General features: G+C 43.6%; 1 protein-coding gene across 4 annotated transcripts in view; it reads right to left on the minus strand.

The window, feature by feature from the left end:
- Positions 1 to 20,891, minus strand: part of LOC6577944 (protein abrupt) — a 56,589-nt gene that overhangs the window by 8,482 nt on the left and 27,216 nt on the right. For 3 of the 4 annotated variants that reach the window (XM_032728859.2, XM_032728858.2, XM_044009247.1), the window contains 3 exons: positions 19,773 to 20,361; positions 19,392 to 19,679; positions 19,119 to 19,320 (listed from right to left, as the gene is read on the minus strand). In XM_032728859.2, coding sequence (XP_032584750.1) covers positions 19,119 to 19,320; positions 19,392 to 19,679; positions 19,773 to 20,361 — 1,079 coding nt within the window. The remainder of the gene's footprint in view (positions 1 to 19,118; positions 19,321 to 19,391; positions 19,680 to 19,772; positions 20,362 to 20,891) is intronic. The other variant, XM_032728860.2, reaches the window with a different exon arrangement.

Genomic DNA, 20,891 nt, shown 5'->3' on the forward strand with positions numbered 1-20,891 from the left:
GGGGATTCCTTTGACCAGCCATGCAGCTAAGTGCATCTAAGTGAGCGCCTGTGTGTGTGTGTGTGTGTGCATGTGTGTGTAAGTTGCAAATGACAACGCAGGAGGCGAGCGCCATGCGAGTGGACTTCAATCAGGCGTAAGATCTCCCACCTTGCGCCCTCCCCCCTCCCCCCAAGAGGTGCAATTTTTGTGCGCTTGTCTTTCACTCAGATTTCGTTGATTCCTTTCAGAAGGTATTCAAGTGTTTTGGAGTGCTACTTTCTGAATAGATATTTCGCTTAGAGTGTGCGTTGGCCTGTGCGTAATGCAGCCCCAGATGCGTCACTCGATGTGCATAATTAATGAAATATAAAATGCAAACTTAATTTTCCTAATAGTTTTATGCACTTTGCACAGCTATTTTTATTATTTCATATGAACAGTCAGTGGAGAGATGCCAAGACAAGGAGTCGAGAGGTGCAAGAGAGTTAGTTGAGCCCTAAATGGGCTACGGTTGATTAGGTAAATAGATTTAGGCTGAGGTGTTTGGTTGGGGCTGTGTTATATAAAACACATATATAACCAGATTTGTTAGCAATTGAAAGGGATTCTCCAAAATGAATAAAGCATGTCCCAGAAATCTTAATTGAAATGGTAAAATCTTCTACATTTCATATTCTATAAAGATCCGGATGTATGCAAAATTAATTTTAAATCAATTTAGAAGTTACGAGAGATAGGAAAAGTAATCCTAACTATAATCTGCTCAGTTTTAATATACAAACTAATCATTAGTATCTATTAAAGCTAGATAGTTGTAATCGTCAATATAAGTATGATTATTTTAAAGATTCTGCTTTGCATTACAATTCAAAAAATGAATATAATATACCGTATAATTACGAAAATAATATAATATAATTTTCAATTTTCAATTTCCAACAGGGTAACTTCTAGTTGGGTATTCTCCAAGCAAGCGCATGCACCAACTGGTTCACATACTCAGCTTTGTCTAGGTTCAAGTGATATTAAATAAAACTGTGCAAATTGACCAAGCTAATCACGTCAGATTGAAATAATGTATGCATATGTATTATGTGTGCATGCGTGTGCGTGTGCGTGTGTGTGTGTATGTGTGCTGTGCTCATATCCTGTATCTGGTGCCTAAATGACCTGGGCTTGGTGGCCCGAACTCATCAATTATAGCCGCATGCCCATGGGCGCTGCCAAACACTTTGCTTAAGGTGTCCCACAATGGCGCAGTTCACACACACACACACACACTCACACAAGACATTCAAATGTAGAGCAATTGCATGTGGCACCCCTCGGAGCGGAACTTAATGGTTATTTAAAGTTGGCTTCGCCTCGCATTCGCCGCGAATCCGTTTCTGATTCCGTTCCCGATTCGGATTGAGGAGTTTTATACTTCGACTCGCATGTCGCAGCGCTGTTAGCGTCAATAGAAATTAGCTTTATTAAAGATAGAGCCCGAGTCAAGTGAGGTTTCCTTTGCCTGCGCTGCTATGGCCTGGTCATTATTTTTAGCACCCACCCCCTCCCCGTCCAGCCGCTTGCCGCGTTTTGCATTTGGACGTCGCGACGAGGCGAGCAAATAATGAATTTTTCTATATAAATCACTCGCGTCAATGGGGCCGAGCCCATTGATATTATAGAGAGGGTTGCCCCGCTGCCCCTCTATAAGCATTTCGTAGGCATTCTGGCAGGCTGTACGAAAGGGTTGCAGCCCGGGGGTGTGGCAGCTGGGTCGTAGGTGTGTTTAATGGTCATTTTTCGATGTCTTGCGATCGTTATCACCTTGCTTATTATTATTATTATCATTATAATTATTATTAGTCGAATGCATATTTCTCTGTCGTTTGCTTTTGGCACTGACTGTAATTTGTTTGCTTTTGTTCTTATTGGAATTTATTACTTAATAAGTTGAAATGCTTTTGGCCATTTCATAGGCCCGCCTTCGCCTTCGCCTTCACCAAACTTCTTATACATATACAATATATAATATATTTGAGGCGATTTTTACGAGCGCCATTTCAGCGAAATTTTTGTTGTTTTTCAGTTTTGAGCTGGACACAGCTTAATTTCAACAGAATCTCAAAGATAATAAAACTATAAAAAGGGGTCAACAGATCAAAAGCTGCCGAGAGCGAAAGAGATAGATAGTGAGAGAGAGGGTGGGAGGGAGCGTTGGTGTATGGGGTTGCAGGCCGGCCTAAGCCACGCTTTTATTAATTTTTATGGGCTCGTTTTATATGCGCACACAAGTTTATCAGAGTCCTTGCAATAAAACACATAATACATGCCGTCTCAAGTATTCCGTCTGTATTCCCTGACAAATTGGCGACGCAGTTTTACGAGCGTCTGCAGAGCGCCGCGCGCCGCTCAGAATTGTGATTGAATTATTGATAAAGTGATTACACTTCGCTGACCTCCGAGCGTATTCATAGGGCCAGGCCGTAAAAATCGTTTGACCGAATTCATTAGACGAGCATTGAGTTAATTAGCAGCAGAGCCGGAGCCAGAGGCAGCAGCAGTGGAAACTCGCTGCATTTGGAACTTAAGATTTATCGAATATCCATTTTAGATTGTCCAGATGGCAGGCGACACACGACTCTCAGCAATCCATCTCTGTATTTGTTTATCTTTCGACAGCAAAAAGAAAAAATGAACAAGAAGCAGAAAACTGCAAACTTTTGATGCGGGGGGAAATGGAAATTCAGGCATCGGACGTATGGAGTAGGGTGTTCTATCTATCTATATCTACACACAGCTCGGCACGTACAACGAAAGACCAAGCTAAGAAAAAAAATATAAAACACCAAACGAAACGAAACGAAACGAGACGAAATGTTGTTTAAACTTTGCAAACAAGTTTGCTCGTTTTTTTTTTCTTTTCTTTTGTGTTGTGTTTTTTGCCCACTCTGCGAGTGTGCGTGTGTGAGTGTGTGTGTGTGTGTGTGGACTCGCTCGCTGTCTCATAGATAGCATTCGAAATTGAAAGCGAAATTGCCGCTGAGCATGTGTGACAACAGCAGAGCAGCAGCAACAGCGAGAGGACGCAGCACTCAGGACTCAGGCAGCAGGACTGAGGCATTGCCTGAGCCTCTGATATATTAACTGACAGCATCTCTGACTTCGGGGCAGCGCCAAACACTGGGCGCGTTCAGCGTGACCAAAGGGGAAAGAATTGTAAGTGACAATGCCTGCATACACACACACACACACAGGTACACTCATACATGCATGTGTTGCCTGCCTGGATTAGTTTGGGTTAAGCCGGAGCAGGAATAGCGTAATTAGGTTTATGTGCGAAATGTAGCATACTTTCTGGGGCAAGGCATAAGAAATTATGTGAAATAAATAAATGGAATATAAATAAATAGGAATATTTAATAATTACATAATATTTAGCTAAAACTGCAAAAGTTAAAGCTATGAGGTATTGCCTCTTCGACCTACTAAGGCAAAGTCTGAGACATAATATGTGAATAATGAAATTAAAATTAGAATTAGAAAATATACATTTAAAAAAAATGAATTATTAAATAAAAATAAAAAACCGGGAGTAGATTTTAAATAAATGAAATAAATAATAAATATAATTATTCATATAGTGCAAAACTAGATAAACCTGTCACTAAAGGTTGCAGAAATTTTTGTGAAGCAAAATATATAAATTTGGAATTAAAAAAAAAATATATAAAAGTAAAATATATTTTTTTGAAATAAACTGCAATGCTATATAGTGATAGGAAAAATATGTATTAGTAATATGAAATATATTAAATCTAAATCGCCGTAGAGCATTGCTCATTCGACCTCATTCAGATTACTTAGATTGTTTGCCTTGGACACTTTAAGTTTTTGGCACAGCTTCTAGTTTTTTTTTTTTTGTTTTTTTCTTTTTAGTTTTTCTTTTTGACATGTGATGAATGGCGATAATGCTGTTTGTTGTTTCAACTTTGAAATGAGAAAAGTTTGGGAGAAGTCAAAAATCGAGGCAAACGATTGAAAAATTGCATATGTTGAGCGTGTGAGACAAACAGAACCGGAAAGCAGTGCCTAGTTTTGGGGAGGGGCAACTGAGAAGTTCGCGAAATATTGCGGCATACATTCGAGAGTTGTCCGTAAACAAAATAAGCTAACACACACGCACACACTTACAGTTGGCTGCTTAGTTTAAACCCTGCTTAGATGATGCCCTCCTGCGGTAATAAATTAGTTACGGCAGAGATGTGGGCCGAGCGAGAACAAAAGCAACAGCAACAGCAACAGCAACAACAACAACACACACGCACACACACATGCGGACAACATAGACAAACGAATGAGAGCCACAACATAGTATGGGTGGACAGCTGTAGCCAGGACTGCAAAAGGAAAAAGTTAAAAAGGATAAATCGCTTGTGTTCATCGCTCTTCGCACATAATAAATGTATCTTTTACTTGTGCACAGCTCGCAGCTCGAGAAGTTGCCCAGCGTCTACTTGGCGTGGGCGTAAGTAACTCGGCCGCAGCCACCCTCAGCGGGTGCGACGGAGACAGCAGGAGGCGCACAAAAGAGCTGGCTATAGCGGCGCCCATGAGTGTGTGTGTGTGTGTGTGTGTGTAGTATATAAACTTAACAGCATTTGGCTATCTTTTTGCAATTGATGTATTACACATAAAAGTTTTCAGACCCTGCCGCCCCCACACCCCCGCACAAATGCCCAGCTCCATGTACTCGAATTGCTATTCCTATTTCTATTGCATGCGTGTGTGTGCTCGAGTGTGTGTGTGTGTATGTACAAAAACGTCGACGTCCAAGACGGCCACGTCCGCAAACAAAACGCACGCATACAATTACAAAACTGTTACACGTATGTGCGGAGAAGACCAAGAACTACGAGAAGAACGATGAAGGAGGTGGCACAGCAACAACAAGAGCCAGTGCGAGCGTGCGAGCGAGACAGAGAAAGCGAATGAGGCAGAAAGGGGTTCAGGGCAACGGGTTCGGTTGGCTTGGTGCAAAAGGAATATTGTTAACCGACTGCAAAATAAATACAAAAACTTTTAATGCCTTCGGCTGGCGTCGCAGTCGTTGAAAAATGCTTCTGCTTGGCCCCTGCCCTCGCCCCTAAATACATACACACACACACACACACACTCACACACACATACATATAGTATGTGTGTTGGCAGTATGGGGTAGGTAGCGTCGGACGGACAAACATTGAACGTCTTCGGACTCATTGCCACTTGCAAAATGGAACTACACACAATCACAGCACACACACACGCACACACACACAGCACACGCATACAAAGCAGACAAGATGTGCCTGCATGTGCTTGTGTGTGTGCTCCTATATGGACATATGCATGCGAATCCTCGCCCTCGTTTGCCTTCTCGCCCATAACTCATCTATCAATTTTCACGTACTTGGGCCGCAGTTGCTGTCTCGCTTTGGGTTTGGGTTTGCGTTTGGGTTTAGGTTCGGGTTGGAGTTTTTGTGTTCTGGTCTGGGTCTTAAGCCTGGACCTCACAACTTGAAATGTGGCGTCTTATTGCCCGAAATGTAGCCTTTTGCTTCTTCTTTCTTTTCTTTTTACTCCCCATGCACAGTGATGCGAAATTGAAGAATATGGAGTATTTTTTGAATATTTTGGAAATAATATTTGAGACTCCGCTGTATCACCTTCACTCCAATCATCCCATTACATCTGAAGATATAATCTGATATCTCTTAAATTAGAGCAAATTAAATCTTAAATCTCAGATATTCTCACATATCAAAAGTCCTTTATGAAAACAAGATATACTTTCCTTCATAAGCAATTTATTCAATATTGTACATATACCAAACCTCCCATCGCATAATTTTCCAACTCTCAATAGAATCTAAGCCAGATATAAACAGCTATTGTCATAATAAATATATATATATTTAAATATATAGATATATTTATTTAGATATATATTTAGTATGTGGACTAAAGCTTAACGTTTCTTTCTAAATATTATACCCTACTTCTTCTTCCTCTTCTTTAGTAGTTCAGTCTGATTATTAATTATTATCTACATAAAGTTCCATAAACGGTATTGAATCAACAGATCGATGAATTATTTACATCTTATTTTCAATAGTAATCGAATTTAAGAGTGGATCTGAGTGTTTAAAGTTTAACAATAGCGGAATTACGTACTATACAAAAATATGGGATATTTAAAACAATATGAACAAATTTTTTTGTAATTGTATATGATATATACCTTAAGGGTTTCCTGTAGAGGCATTTCATTTTTCAAATATCTCCCTTATAGAACTCAATGATAAATATTTGCATATTAAACTCATTTGAAATACATTAAAAATACAGATAAATGATATTCAAACTGTGTAAAATTTCGTTATAATTTGCTTGCGTTGCACCACTGTGCGGTACTTGCTGCCCGACTCCTCGCTGCTCTGTGTACTTAAAGTTTTCATCTTCACGCACACTCGTGCACTCGCATGAGTTTTGTCGGAGGCAAACTCAACACAACACACACACACACACGGACATGGACAGACACACACACACTCACAGACGGACAGACCGTACAGAGCTGGGTAACAATGAGAGCTGACAGCCCCGAAATGTCATTCTATCTTGGCGGTCATTAGAACGGAGTTCTGTCTCGGCAGACCTTGGTTTGCTGGCAGTTTGTCGGCTACAGCCCGGCTACACCCCCTGCACACACACACACAAACACACACATGCAGACAGAAACACCGACACAGACACAGACACAGACTGCGTCTAAAGATGTTGGTTCCTGGCAAGCATTTGGCCAAGATTATCTCCTTTACTTTTGGTGGCAACAACTTTTGTTGTCCTTGCCTGTCCTGTCTGCAACGGCTGCTCATCCGTTGTGCTGTGCTCTATGAGATATTCGGTTGTTGGCTCGGTTCTGCATGAAGTATTTTACTCTTTTTCCATACACTCTCGCACACACACACACACGCACACACACAGACACACACACATGCCGAGGGATCCATGGATATATTAACTTGGCTATTGTTTTTGTAGTCGTTGTTGGTTTTATTTTAACACGCCGCATGCAGCCCGAACTAGGCACACACACACACACACACAAAGCAAGGGAGGCAAACCCTTATATGCCAATGTATGTGTTTCTGTGTGTGTTGTATTGATGCGGCTAGTTTGATGTATTACCCCAAAAAACGAAATGTCTGTATCGCTTATGCGGGGCCAACACAGAATAGAAATGGGCATTTTGGCATTTCGATTTAGTGCCACACACACACACACACACACACACATATTTATATATACATATATACATATACGATTGTGTAGAGAGACAAACGATGATTACGCCATCGGATGCTCTCATTCTCGCACACTCACACACACACACACACACTCACACATATACAGATCCCAGGCTTTGGCAGCTTTCCTTCTGCTACTGCCGCTGCCGCTGCTGCTGCTGTTTTCCCTTCCCCTCTATCTCTCTCTCTCACTCTTGCCGTCTCGCTCATGCGGGCCTTTTTATGGGCATTTTGTATAATACATCATCGACAAACATGTTTGCAAAGTGTGTACGAATATTATATGGGAATATAACTGTTATTGTTGTTGCTGTTGTTACTGCTTTTTGCGCACGCTTTCGCTCTCGTGTGTTTGCCTCTACCCCTGCCTCCTGCCCACTGCCCACTGCCTCCTGCCACCGTGGCTGTCCAGCGTGTCGCTGGGGTAGGCAAGAACAATTGCAAGGACATGTGCGATGGATGCTGACGTTGACGCCAATGGTGTCGCTAATGGAATGGCAATGGAGGGCAGGGCGTCGGACGCTGATGCGAGCTGTGCTTAGGCCCGGTAGAGCAAACTATACTACGGCCATCTGCTGATGGGGTTGGATGGACGGACTCTGTACGGACCCCGAAATTCGTATTTCGCTTTGAATTATTCCCGAAAAATATATACGACATCAGCGTCAAAGCCGAAGCCGAAGCCGACGTTGACGTTGACGCTGGCGTTGGCGCTGACGTTGGCAGCAAAAAAGTTTGCCCAAAACTTGTTGTTGGGTTGCCCATGCTGCGTGTGTGTGCGTTTCGGTTAGTTTGGCGTACAGTTTTGTGAATTTGAATTAAATGTACATAGTTTTAGATTGCGTAATTCATTAGTACAGTCAGAGCACTGCTAGACCTAACCAACACCCATTTCCCAAGCGAGCACCCCCCCCTCCCCGCACCGTTCCGCTCTCCGGCGGAAAACAGGACTAGCGCAGACCCCATCCACAGCCTCCCGTCGGCGTACACACGGGCAATGATGAACGATGTGGTTGTGTGTGGTTAGCATAGAGTTTGGGTAATTTAGATGTGGGGGAAAGGGTGCCAGGGATTTGATACGGCATGTGCGTGTATGTGTGAGTGTGTGTGTGAGTGTGAGTGTGAGTGTGGGAAGGGCCACATACAAGTTTTGTTGGCCGGGACGTTTGCGGGCGTGACAACAGCAAATAAGCATAGTTCCACTAGAGCGGGCCGCTGCCAGCACCGGGCTGATCCCTTGCGCATGGTGGTGAGAAATCGAATGCCAAGCAGCTCTTAGGTGAGCTACAAGAGAGTCCCAGATGGATCTGCAGCTGGTCCACATACGAGCAACGAGCACAGCACCCAAAAGATGAATTGCTCTACGGCTGCTTAAGGCAGCGAGCGTGGCGTCAAAAGGAGTAAACTACCAAGCGGTAGACGGTGCTGGCCATGCTCCAGCCTAGCCCAGCCCAGTCCCGCACTGGCTGGACGACCTTCTGTCGACTGTCCCGCTCGTCGAACACTTGCGCCGCACTATTCATGGTACAATTTATTACTTTATGAGAGTAGAGGCAACGGCTCGCTCCACTCGCCCGTTCTGGCGTCCTGGCGTCCTGGCATCCTGGGCGAGTCGCTTTGTTTACGGGCCAGCGATTGTATTTAACATTGCGAGCGGCTGGGGCGGGAGGCGTCTGAGTGGGTCGTCGGAATGGTGTGCGAATGAAATGCGCTGGTAATGAATGTATGAATTTAGAACGCAACTGAAAACCGGCGAGACATTCGGGCGAGATAGTTTTTGCCCACTATCAGCCAACCCGATGCCAATGCCGATGCCGATGCCAAAGCAGCAGCAACGGCGGGAGAGCGAACGGGAGAGGGAGAGGGTGAGGGTGAGGGAGAGGGAGAGCGAGTGCAAGAGTAGGGGCAGGAAATGAGTAGAGGAAGTTTTAGTTTCATATTCATTTGGAGGGCTGCCGACTAGAGGAGGACGGGTAGGAGGCGGAGGGCGAAGAGGTGGCTTGGGGTCGACGCTGCAGAGTTTGAGGTTTCAGCTCGGCAGAGTCATTGCGATAGCGTTGTTGCCACTGCGGTTGCCGCAGCCGCCATGAGAGTGGGCGAGACATGGCTCTAGTGCTGCCTCACTCTGGCATGCGTGTAGCTGCCCCAGAGAGTGTGTATGTGTGTGTGTGTGTGTGTGTGTGCTAGAAAGTTTGAATTGTATTGAAATTGTATTTTGTTAAAATTCATGTTTGTTATTGCTGTTGTTCGTGTTGTTGTTGTTGTTGTTGTTTAGACGTCGTTGGCCAACCATTTTGTCGGCCTGTCGCTCTCTATGTGTGTGTGTAAGTTCGACGACTGTGTGTGTGTGTGTGAGTGCGACTGAGCGTATGAGTAATTTTATTTAACTGCTGGGCGTTATATATATGTATGCATGTCTGTGTGTGTGTGTGTGTGTGTATGTGTGTGCGTGTTATTTTCTCGTAACGCAACTAAAAACTCTTTTCCACATATTTTCGTACATTGAAGACCCAACGCTTAGCTGTATCTGTGTCTGTGTGTGGCTGCTGTTTAGAATTGTGTGTGTGTGTGTCACTCTCTCTCTTTCTCACTCTCACTGTATGTGTGTGTGTGTGCGTGTCGAGTGTCCAACCAAATAAATCGCACAGCAAAATAAATACGGCAACAATAAATCAATAAGTACACTGAGAGACTTATTTAAGAGCGCATTCGAATTGAAATAGTTACACGCCTCATATGTATGGCTGATAAATATATATCCTAATATTTTTAATATACATGTACACGGCTATAATCTGTCCCGGCTAGCTGCAAATTGGAACTCTTTCTGAATTGGCAAAATATCTATGCTCTGTTTCATTTCCATTGCGGGTCAACTGGACGCGGAGCGGGGGCAGGAGGCAGAAGGTTCATGAATTGTTGCCACAAATATATATCATCGACACGTTAGGCGCACACGAGTGTGCGTCTGTGTGTGTGTGTGTGTGTGTGTGTGTGTATTTGTATTGGGGTCCACAGGATTCGATCGCACAAATTGCTCATTGCTAAGGAAATATTTGCAATAAATTTAGTTTATGGCTTCGGCTGTTGGCAGCCGCCTGACTGACACCCACACATCGTATATACAGAGGCACTCACACCCACACCCACACACACACACTCTCTCTCTCTCTCCCTTTCTCTCTAAATGTATTCAGAAAAACTTCACACTCTGTCAATACCTGAATTATATGCGTATGTGCGTGAATACTTAGAAATATTAAAATGCAGCACTCATCCTCATTTGATCCCACCCCCTCGCCTTCGTCTGCGCCTCTGCCACTGGCACCGCCTCCGCCCTCCGCTGTGGTCAAGCAGGACATTCACGTATCCGCAATGCTCGGTTCGCTGTGGGGCGCTAGCCATTCGGTTTATTGATGTAATATCCTTCAATTATTATGGATATTTGGCGCATTCCAGCGTATCCGCATGTGCGAATGGGTTGAGTGCTTTGAGGGGCTGTCAGGGCGAAGCTTGCGGGCCCCGAGGCATCTGACGCCGCTTAATTAACTGACCCTAAACAGAAACCCCACGCAAAATTCGCTGTCAACTAAGAAGCTAAAGTGGTTGGAGCCACGCAGATCTGAAGGAAATGAAATGCAAACAAACCATGTGTGTGTGTGGGTGGGTGACCCTCGCTCTATCTCTCTCCCTCACACACTCTGTGCATGTGTGTGTGTGTGTGCGTAAAGGGATAAGGCGAACGCAAGTGGCAGACCTTCTCAAGTCGCTCGCCCAGAAACGTACGGCTGGGCGGGGCAGTAGGATAGGGGGCAACTACTTTCGCATGTGCGGCAATAATTCATCCATTAAAAGGGATATCAATGTGAGGCATTCGGAATAGGGGTGGAGCGGGGGCTGCGACGGATGAGACACAGTAGATGCTGGAGATGAAGACGAAGTAGCAACGGGGTCAAATGGAAAAGGCCGAGCGAAGCAGCCGTTGCTTGCCTTACCGTACAACTTCCGTTTGAAAACCGCACGCACACCCAACACACACAGAGGCATAGACGCACACACACACTCGCACAGACACAAACTGGTAATACAATCGCCGGAATTTGAAGGTTGAACGTTTCGGGGCGTTTGTACGGTTGCTCATCGCCTGCTTACGGCTATCAATGGGTTCGAAAGCGAGGCAAGTAGCAGTCACAGCGACACACATGTATCCATAGATACACACACACATACACACACACACAGGGCAGCAGCAGCTTTGTGCGATAAGCAAAAATACCGAAAGGTTGCATGCAAGAGTTCGTTTCAATGCTTCGCTCGCTCGGCTCTTGTCACCGGCACGTGGCCCAAAGACGTTGGCTAAAGATGTAGGAGGATTTACCCGGAGAGGGGCATCAAATGGACTCAGTCACACAAACACACACACACACACACACACATACGGACTCACACTCACTTACACTTGGACATGCGGCATCCATATGGATTTATGTAAATTCTATGCCCCAAAAATGACCTTTTTCCATGCGGCTGGCGCTGCCGGCTAGAGTACCGGAGCAAGGAGTACCGGAGTATACCGGAGAGTTTTCGACGTATGTGGAATGGTTTGTGTCTTTGACTTTTGTAATATTTTGTAGAAATAAATTCGCATTTGAAACGGATTCGGATTCGTAAGCGAAATGCTTAAGCATAACACCGACGACACCAACACGCACACACATCTATTTATATTTATATATGTGCGTGTGCGCGTGAGTGTGTGTGTGAAAGACCACTTGAATTTAAAATACGACATGGCTGAAAGGGCTGGGCATGCCAGGCAGCCCGTAAACCCAGGGACCAACCCAAAACCAAATAGTTTTCAAAAGTTTTGCATTTGCCTGGGCTTTGTGTCTATATATCTAAAAAGAGAGAGAGAGAGACAGAGAGTCATAGTCTATGTATAGTACATGTGCATGTACGTGTGTGTGCGTGTGTGTGTGTGCGCATGTTAAACTCAAGTAGCAAAACAACAAAATTTGTATAAATTTAATGTATTTTCTATGACAAACACTTGCCCAACAACTGAGCCTGCCTCCTGCGCCCAATCCCATTCCCTGAGCTTAACATATCGAAATTATAATGATAATGTTCTTCCTTATATTTTTTTGTAGCCTTTTCCTTTTCCATTCCCATTACAAATATGTGTTTTTCTCGGAAACTCTGTGCTAAACTATTTCAAATGAAGTTTAAGCAGAAAATTAGAATTTTCAAGTGCTGCAATGGGCTTTCGGCTATGGACGTTGCCCAGATCCATGCCCCATGTGCTTTGGGGTATGCTTTCAACTTGCTGTTGCTGTTGCTGTTGCTGTTGTTGTTGCCGCACACACAATGACATAATCCCTCATCTACATAAACATTAGAGCGAGAATTTAACTCAAAAGTTTTTAGTTTCGGTTTCGTTTTCGGTCCACTCCCAGTCTCAATCCCACCCACTCTCTGCATGTGTGTGTGTGTGTGGCCGAAAGTGTCCCTGGCATTTTGCTTTTGGATCAAGTATATGGCATATAGTTATATGTACATCTATATATGGATTAGATATATGTGTATATAGGCATACATTGTAGCTATGTGCTCAGCCTGTGTGAGTCTATGTGTGACGTGCAGCAGATGCGAGTTTTTGGCGTAAATTAATTTGATAACAAATTTTTATACACGCCTACGCAATGCAAAGGAGTATATTGGAACTGGGGACTTCCAATAGGAGAGCTGAGATTATGTTGTATACCGCCCTTTGAAAAAGCAAACGCCTGATGTAATATTACAATGAATCTTTATCCTGTTACGTACTTTTCGAAACTACAGGACATACCAAAAATGGTATATGTAAATCCATGAATGGGTATTCCCATATTCAAATCGGAACCCAATAATACACATTTCAGACTTAAGATCTTTAAATATTCCTGTAGGATCTCTACTAGCCTCCTCATTCTATATACTTTAGATTGCAAGATTGATGGATATTCACATTTTAATAACTTTTGGTATATTTGAATTCCGAACGAGTATTTTGCAGTCGTTCTAGCTCGTTTGCAATATTGTTACATAATTCGAGCTCTATTGCTTGGCAAGTGGGCGCGGTCACTTCAAGAGCCCTAAAAACGTATTTAACTTTTTGAGTATGCACTAAAAAGTTTTGGCCAGAGAGAGAGAGAGAGAGAGATTTGGAAGGAATTCAAAAATGCAATTTAGTTAAGAATTCTTTTTGCCACAAATTGAGTTGAGTAAAGAATTTGGGGCTCTGTATCTGTATCTGTATCTGTAACTGTATCTGTATCTGTATCTGTATCTGTATCTGTATCTGTATCTGTATCTGTATCTGTATCTGTATCTGTATCTGTATCTGTATCTGTATCTGTATCTGTATCTGTATCTGTATCTGTATCTGTATCTGTATCTGTATCTGTATCTGTATCTGTATCTGTATCTGTATCTGTATCTGTATCTGTATCTGTATCTGTATCTGTATCTGTATCTGTATCTGTATCTGTATCTGTATCTGTATCTGTATCTGTATCTGTATCTGTATCTGTAGCTGTATCTGTTTGTTACACAATTAAAAATCGGTAACAATTATAGACAGACACCACGGCAGATGGCGATTGGGTAAATCATGTGAGGCAAGCACGCACTGAGAACGTATTTCCAATAATTTTACTCATTATCCTGGGCAAAAGTTTCTTGCGTTTCTTGTCTCTGGCTCCTTCATTCGGATGCAGGCGTGTGTGTGGGTGTGAGTTGGGCAAGTCGAGCTGGCCAAGTGGGTGTGGATGAGTGTGTGTGTGTGTGTGTATGTGTGTATCCTATGGAGGGAGGTATAGCTTGCAAGCGTGTTGGCGTTAATGGTTCTTGATGAAATGAAATAATGGGTGCGTTTATTCACGTAATGTATTTGTATTTGTTACAGCAGCAACAACAGCAACAGCAACAGCAACAACACCAACAGCAACAACAACATATTTACAATAATAACACAGCTCGTAAAACGAATGAATACTGAATGGAATGATTGAATGCCGTATGGAATGAAAGCGGCGCCCAAGCAACGGCAACGGTAAAGGCGAACAGCGTACGGCGACGTCTAACAAAACGCTTTTCGTTAGTTTTCATTATTTTCCGCATTTAAGCGTATTTATTCCGTTGTTAATCGAATTTATTAAATGCAAACACGCCAACATATATAAAAGACTGCCATCATACAACAACAACCCTCCAATCCCTACACTCACACACACACACACGCACACAGGCACACGCTCGTAGAGTTTGGCCAACACGCACACGCACACTCACACTCACCTGGAACTGGGCGCGTTTTGTTTGGCTTGAGAAATGTTCTTCGCATGATTATTGCCGGCTGCTAATTTTATGCTTTACTTTGTGCCCATTGAATGTCTCTATTCCCCCTCACATTCTGACTCCCTCTCTCCATGTCTCTGCTTCTCTTTCTATCTTTTTTTCTGTTTCTCTACTGTCCAACTATTCATAGCAAATATATATATAAATATCATTCACGGCTCCTGTTTTCGCTGGAAACGTAACTGAAAATATTTATGTTGCCTATCCTTAGGCGTTTCAATTGCGCTCAGCAGATTGAGGAATAAGTATTACAAGTGCAAAGCGAATTCAATCTTCATTCCATTTAATGATTTTATGGATGATGAAAGGATTATCAATTGAAATAAATCTAGTTGCGTAGGTAATACCAGAAAATGTACTTTTATAAATTACAATATTTTCCAGTATAATATCACAACTACAGATTCTAATATGTACTTCATAATATAAATATAATATTAATAAAGAAAAAGCTATTCAAATTAGATATATGAATTAGCTTTTGGACTTCAGATTTCTGTTCTCATATAGGATTCCTTAATTTAAATGCAAGTTTTCAGCTATATTTCCTATTGCCTCAACAACTTTATAATGATTGAAGCTGAATTGAATTTCAAAAATCAAGTATTATTGCCTAGTAAATTACAAAAAAAAAAAAAATAACTGCGGAATCCCAGCTTATAGAATAGTTTATAAATTAAACACTGTATATAAGTCCCGAATTTCCCTCTGCAAATATTTTCTATTCTAAAATTCTCTTGAAATAATCTAGTCGAAGCTTAAGGCTTAATTAAATTAATGTTTTCAAGACATAGAAAATTGCGTATATAAAAATAGCTGGTAGATCTTTCTACTTATTATAGGATATTGCTAAAAATATAAATCTAGAACACTTTCCGGTCTATTAGCAGTATCAAGATTTCGTTTGTATTTGCCCTAGATATTATTTTAAAAGAAAAGATACGCCCAACTGAAGACAAAATCAACTAGGAAAATTCGGGGTATTCGAAATGATTTGCATAAAGAACTTCATTTTCAGCTTAGTATATATTCTATTTACTATTATTTATTATTTAATTTTTGTTTGTTTAAATGAACTAACTATTATTGAATATTAGATATCGCCCACGCTCTCATAGCACATATAATCTGGGCAATCTAGAAATAAAAATAATTATATGTATTACCCATTGCATATTAGATAACACCCATGCTCTCTGAGCTACTCGCTCTCAGATCGAATCGTAAACTGTCGCTTGAAAATAGTGCTGAATGTGATTTTTATGCGAATGTGGCTCTAGATGTAATGCATTTCAGTGACGGAGCACAGCTGGTAAATAAAACTAAAAGAAACTTTGCGCATTAGTTGGCCAGAGCTAGCGTCCGAGCTAGCGCCAGTTGGTCCGGCCAAGTCCGAGCCTGATGCCAGCGCCGCTCTCCCTCTTCCCTCTTGCCCTCTCCGTGGAACTTTTGCATTTGATTTCGGCACAAGAAATGAGCAAATGGCCTTATATGTCAATGATTTTTCTTCACCCACGTCTTCTGATGGCGCCAACAACTGCACTGGCTAACAGATAACATGAGCTGGGGCCAACGTGTGTGTGGGCCAGGGGAGGAGAAGGGGCAACACTTTCTTGACGCCTTGCAACCAACAATGCTAGCCAAACAGATGGCGCTGAATTGGTGTAAGGACTCGTTGCTCTGCCAAAAAGTCCTTACCGTTTGTCTAGGGATACTTTTTTTAATTTTCTCCACACACACACACACACACACATACTGACAGACATGGAGGGACACACATTTAGATTATACACCCACACGAGCTGCTGCACCTCCCCTTTGCTGTTATTATTTTGGCTTCCATTTATTTGCTGTCAATGTTTCGACTGCCTGCCGCCTGTCCAGCCCGCCCGAGGGCTACGTCCGCTGCTCGCATTTCCTCGCTATTTTCTATTTTTTTTTCGTTTTTCTTTTACTTTTTGTACTTTTTGCTATCATTTTCATTTTAAAATGTCGCTCAGAGCAACGTCATGGACGGCAACGCCTCCTAGAGGTCAGCGTCAGCTCCTACGCCCCGTTATTCTCCGGCCGTCCCTTTTTTCAGCTGGGCACCAGTGTCTCGTCACCTAGTCCTAGTCCAAGTCCCAGTCCGCCGACTGCTGCTGCTTCTTCTAGACATTTTGGGGCTGGCCACTTTATAAATGTTTCTGCAACGGATTTTGCAAAGTAAACTTTTTCGCCTTTGTAGTTTGTTTTTTTGCGTCTCTCAACCACTTGGCCCGCATCTGATTGCGAGTGTGTGACACAGGAAGAAGCAGACGACGAGGATGGGAGCAAATAATATATTAAAATGCAAACCCAACTCATATTACCGAACCGAACCAGCCCACAAAAAAAAAAACAACTGTACTGGATCGGCTTGTTGGCACGGTTAGTGAGGGGCGCGCGAGGGGTAGGCGGGCTCTCTAGCTCTCAAGTCCTTGCGCACACATGTGCGCAATTTCCAAGTCCGTTTCGGCTATTGCCAATGTCTTCAAATAAATCGAATGCACAAAAAAGCAATAAAATGAAATAAAATCTAAATATATGTATGCATGTGTGTGCCGCTGAGGAGTGTCGTCCTTTTTGTAGTTGTCCTTTCGTTTCTACTCCCAACGAGCTCCTGGAACGGAGGCGGACAGCTACTGACAAAGAACAACAAACAGAATAGAACCGAACCGAATCGAACAAAACGGTAAAAAAAAGAGGAGGCAAAGGAACTTATCATTTTTATCATTGCACAAAACTTTATCCTTTTCAGCTCAGGCCGTTAATATTTTCGTTTCTAAATGCGAAATGGCCGAGTCGAAAAGTCCCAATACCAATACCAATACCAAGTACAGCCCAGTGCCAAGACGTTACCGCTGTCCGGAATTTCAAATGACTTTTCCCTCAGCGTGTGTGTGATGTGAGGGCGTGCAAGTCCGAGGCTTATTGAATGTTTATGCTTTATTAAATTTGATTTCTTTGCAACTCGCAGTCAAAGCAAGCAGGGCAGCTGCGACGACCGTCCGACCGTTCGACAGACCCATCGACCCATCGACCGACCAACTGGTTTACAAACCCATCGTCTAGTCGTTCGAGCCAGCAACTAACCAAACAGCCGGTCAACATTTGCTGCAATGATCTATGTGCGCTGAATATTAAATGGCCTCGCCGGCTTAGAGACGCTCTAGTCCCAGCTCCTCCCGGTTATCCCTCGGCCCGCATTAGGTGGACGATGTCTTAGGCTCAGGCTAAGGCACCATTATCATTTTAATGCGCGATAAATGCGACATTTGCGACGTTATACAAAGTGCGTGTAATGTGCTCGACCACCCAAAGCCAGAGCGGGTGCGGGAGAGGGAAAGGGAGCGGCAACGGGAGAGGGCGTGCGTGGGCTGGCAACGTCGACGAATTCTTGACTTTGGAAAACGGAACGGAACGATTCATATTTGTAAACGGGTTTCGCCGCAAGCATCCGGCTGTGCTTACGCCAATGGCAAACCCCAACGCCCACGCATAATATCGAATGGTAATCATAATCATAATAATAGTAATAGTAATAGGAATAATAATAATAATTCGAAACATTTGCACATACGTAAATGAACATTACGGCCGTTCGCCTACCCCCGGAATATGTTTATAATCACACGCCAAATGTCCCAAACAGCAGTTGTCCAGGCCGGAAAAAAAAAACACAAAAACTTGACTCGTTGTTTGGGCCCCTAATGCGACACGTGGCCCGCGCATATTTCTTCACACTCCGAGCCGATTGGCAGCGATTGGTATTTAGAATTGGAGTGTGGCTCCCTCACTCTTTATTGTTAGTGCTAGTTCCACGTGGGTGATGGGTCTAATGATTGCCTGCGTTTTGGTAACTCGTTAGGCGTGATATGAGCTTTATGTGTTTGTGTTTATCTGCCGAAATGGCTGCGATAAGTGTTATCGCATTAGCGCATTATCGATAAACTTATATTACGCCTCGGTATTTGTGAGTTTCGCTGCGCACAACTTAAATGAGAATTAACTAAAATTGAGCACTATTTATAGTAGTTTGTTTGTATGCAACTGATAATTGATAATGTTTAATAATAAACCGATAACAATCGATATACAGCGCACTTAACTAAACTTATATGTACATCTTTAATAATTAGTTCATTAATTTTGAGTTCACTTTTGTTCTTTGGCCAATTGTTTGTCGAATTGTGAATGCTCTGCCGTTTATCGGTTTATCGATAGCTATCGATAGATTAGTAACGAGCTTGTAGCAAATGCAAATCATACGCAAATCCTCGCGTCAAACGAAATCATACACAAGAGGCAAATATCCAATAAGATACGAGTATATATAGATAGAGAATTAGGGAAACTTCAATCGATCTTTCGACTTACCAAAATCACTGCCACCTAGGCCGGAAGGTCCTGGCAGCAGGCCGGGTATGCCCTGCAGGCCGAGGAATGCATTTGGAAAGGAGTGCGAGCGCTGATTGTCCATGCCATCGAGAGTGCCGTCGTGGTGGCCATCGCCACGATCCGAGGGTTCCGTATCGCTGCTATTGGAGTCCTCGCCGGCACTCTGGCCGAGATCGTGCTTCTGCAAAGAGTTCACGGAAAATTGCCAGCTCGCAAGGGAATAGATTCAATGCGAATCAACGCTCCACCCACCTGATTGGCCTGCTGTCCATTGCTGTTCTCCAGTGCCTGACCGAGCAGAGACTCGCGCAGCTCCAGGTTGCGATCGCGATCCTTGGACGTGTCGCGGCTGCGGTTGCGCGTCAATGGATGTTGCCCCGCCACGGGAAAGTCGCGATCGATTAGCAAACGCTCCGGACTGATGCCGTGCTGTGCCCGAAACAGATCCGCGCTCTTGATGCGCTTCTGTGGCGGCGGTGTCAGGTGACTCTTGCGACTGCCCTCCATGTCGCTCAGATCCCAGTGGTTGTTGCTGCTGGCCTAGAGTGGGTGGAATGCACAAAGGGAATTCGAATTGAGAAATTAGTTAGGCTTGTGACCCGTCGCAATCGGAATGCATGCGAGCGACTTTACTTTGCTTGGATTGGGATTTGAGTTTCTTACGGGCGACGCTGCGGATGCCTTCAGCTCCTGAATGGCGGGCGTGCCGCTGCTGCTGCTGCCGCTCTGTGCTGCGCCCGACTCCCGCTGGCCCGCCTGACCCTGGCTGCTCCCGCTGCTCAGTGGCAGGCTGGCAGCGGCCGCCGCAACGGCTGCCGTCAGCGAGGCAGCGGCAGCAGCCACCGCACTGGATGCCGACCCTGTTGCCGGCGTCTGTGGAGTGCTAAATGTCGAGCTCTGGCTCTGGCTCTGATTCTGATTCTGGTTCTGGCTGTGGCTCTGGCTGTGACTGTTGTTGGCGCTGGCGCTGCTGTTGCTGTTGGCATTCAGCGCTGTGGGTAAATAGTTGCTAATTTTGTTGTTCTTGTTACTGCTTTCTGCATTATTGTTGTTGTTGTTGCTGCTACTGTTGCTGCTGTTGCTGAGTGCAGCGGACAGCGCCTTCGAGTAGGGATAGCCGCCGTTGACATCCGCCAGGCCGCGTATCTGCAGCAAGTGCGCCGTCTTCAGAAAGTCCGGCAGCTGCTCATGACTCACATTCACCTCGCCATTGTACATGAAGCTGCAAAGAGATTTTAATTGCGATTTACAATAGTGAAGCAAGTAAAGTCGAGACCGCTCAACTAGTAGATACCCTCGATACCTTGAAGAACTTTTCTTATAATTATAAGAATTGGATATTCATATTTCAAAAGGCATAAGTCTCTACTATAATAAATAATCAAATTAAAATGATCGATTTTTATCGATAATAACATTCTACCATGAGCGATCGAATATAAATTAGTAATACCCATACTGTTTATGGTCTACACATCAAATTTGTAGTGTCTAGCTCTTATGGTTTACGAGATTTCAACGTTTATACAGACAGATGAACGGATTGATAGATAGGCGGGTGGACGAATGAAGAAACTGACGCATAGATGGACAGAAAAGTCAACTCTGAATCGAAAATATATGCACTTTATCGGGCTACCCCAGCTCCCACTGCCTGTTACATGCTTTCGCACAAACGCATTGCACCGACTTCCCGTTCTCAACGGGTTCAGAACTTCATTAATGTCGAAAATTCCTTCAGATTGTACTCAC

This window comes from Drosophila mojavensis, unplaced genomic scaffold (assembly GCF_018153725.1).
Source record: "Drosophila mojavensis isolate 15081-1352.22 unplaced genomic scaffold, ASM1815372v1 contig_49, whole genome shotgun sequence".
In the NCBI taxonomy this organism is placed as follows: domain Eukaryota; kingdom Metazoa; phylum Arthropoda; class Insecta; order Diptera; family Drosophilidae; genus Drosophila; species Drosophila mojavensis.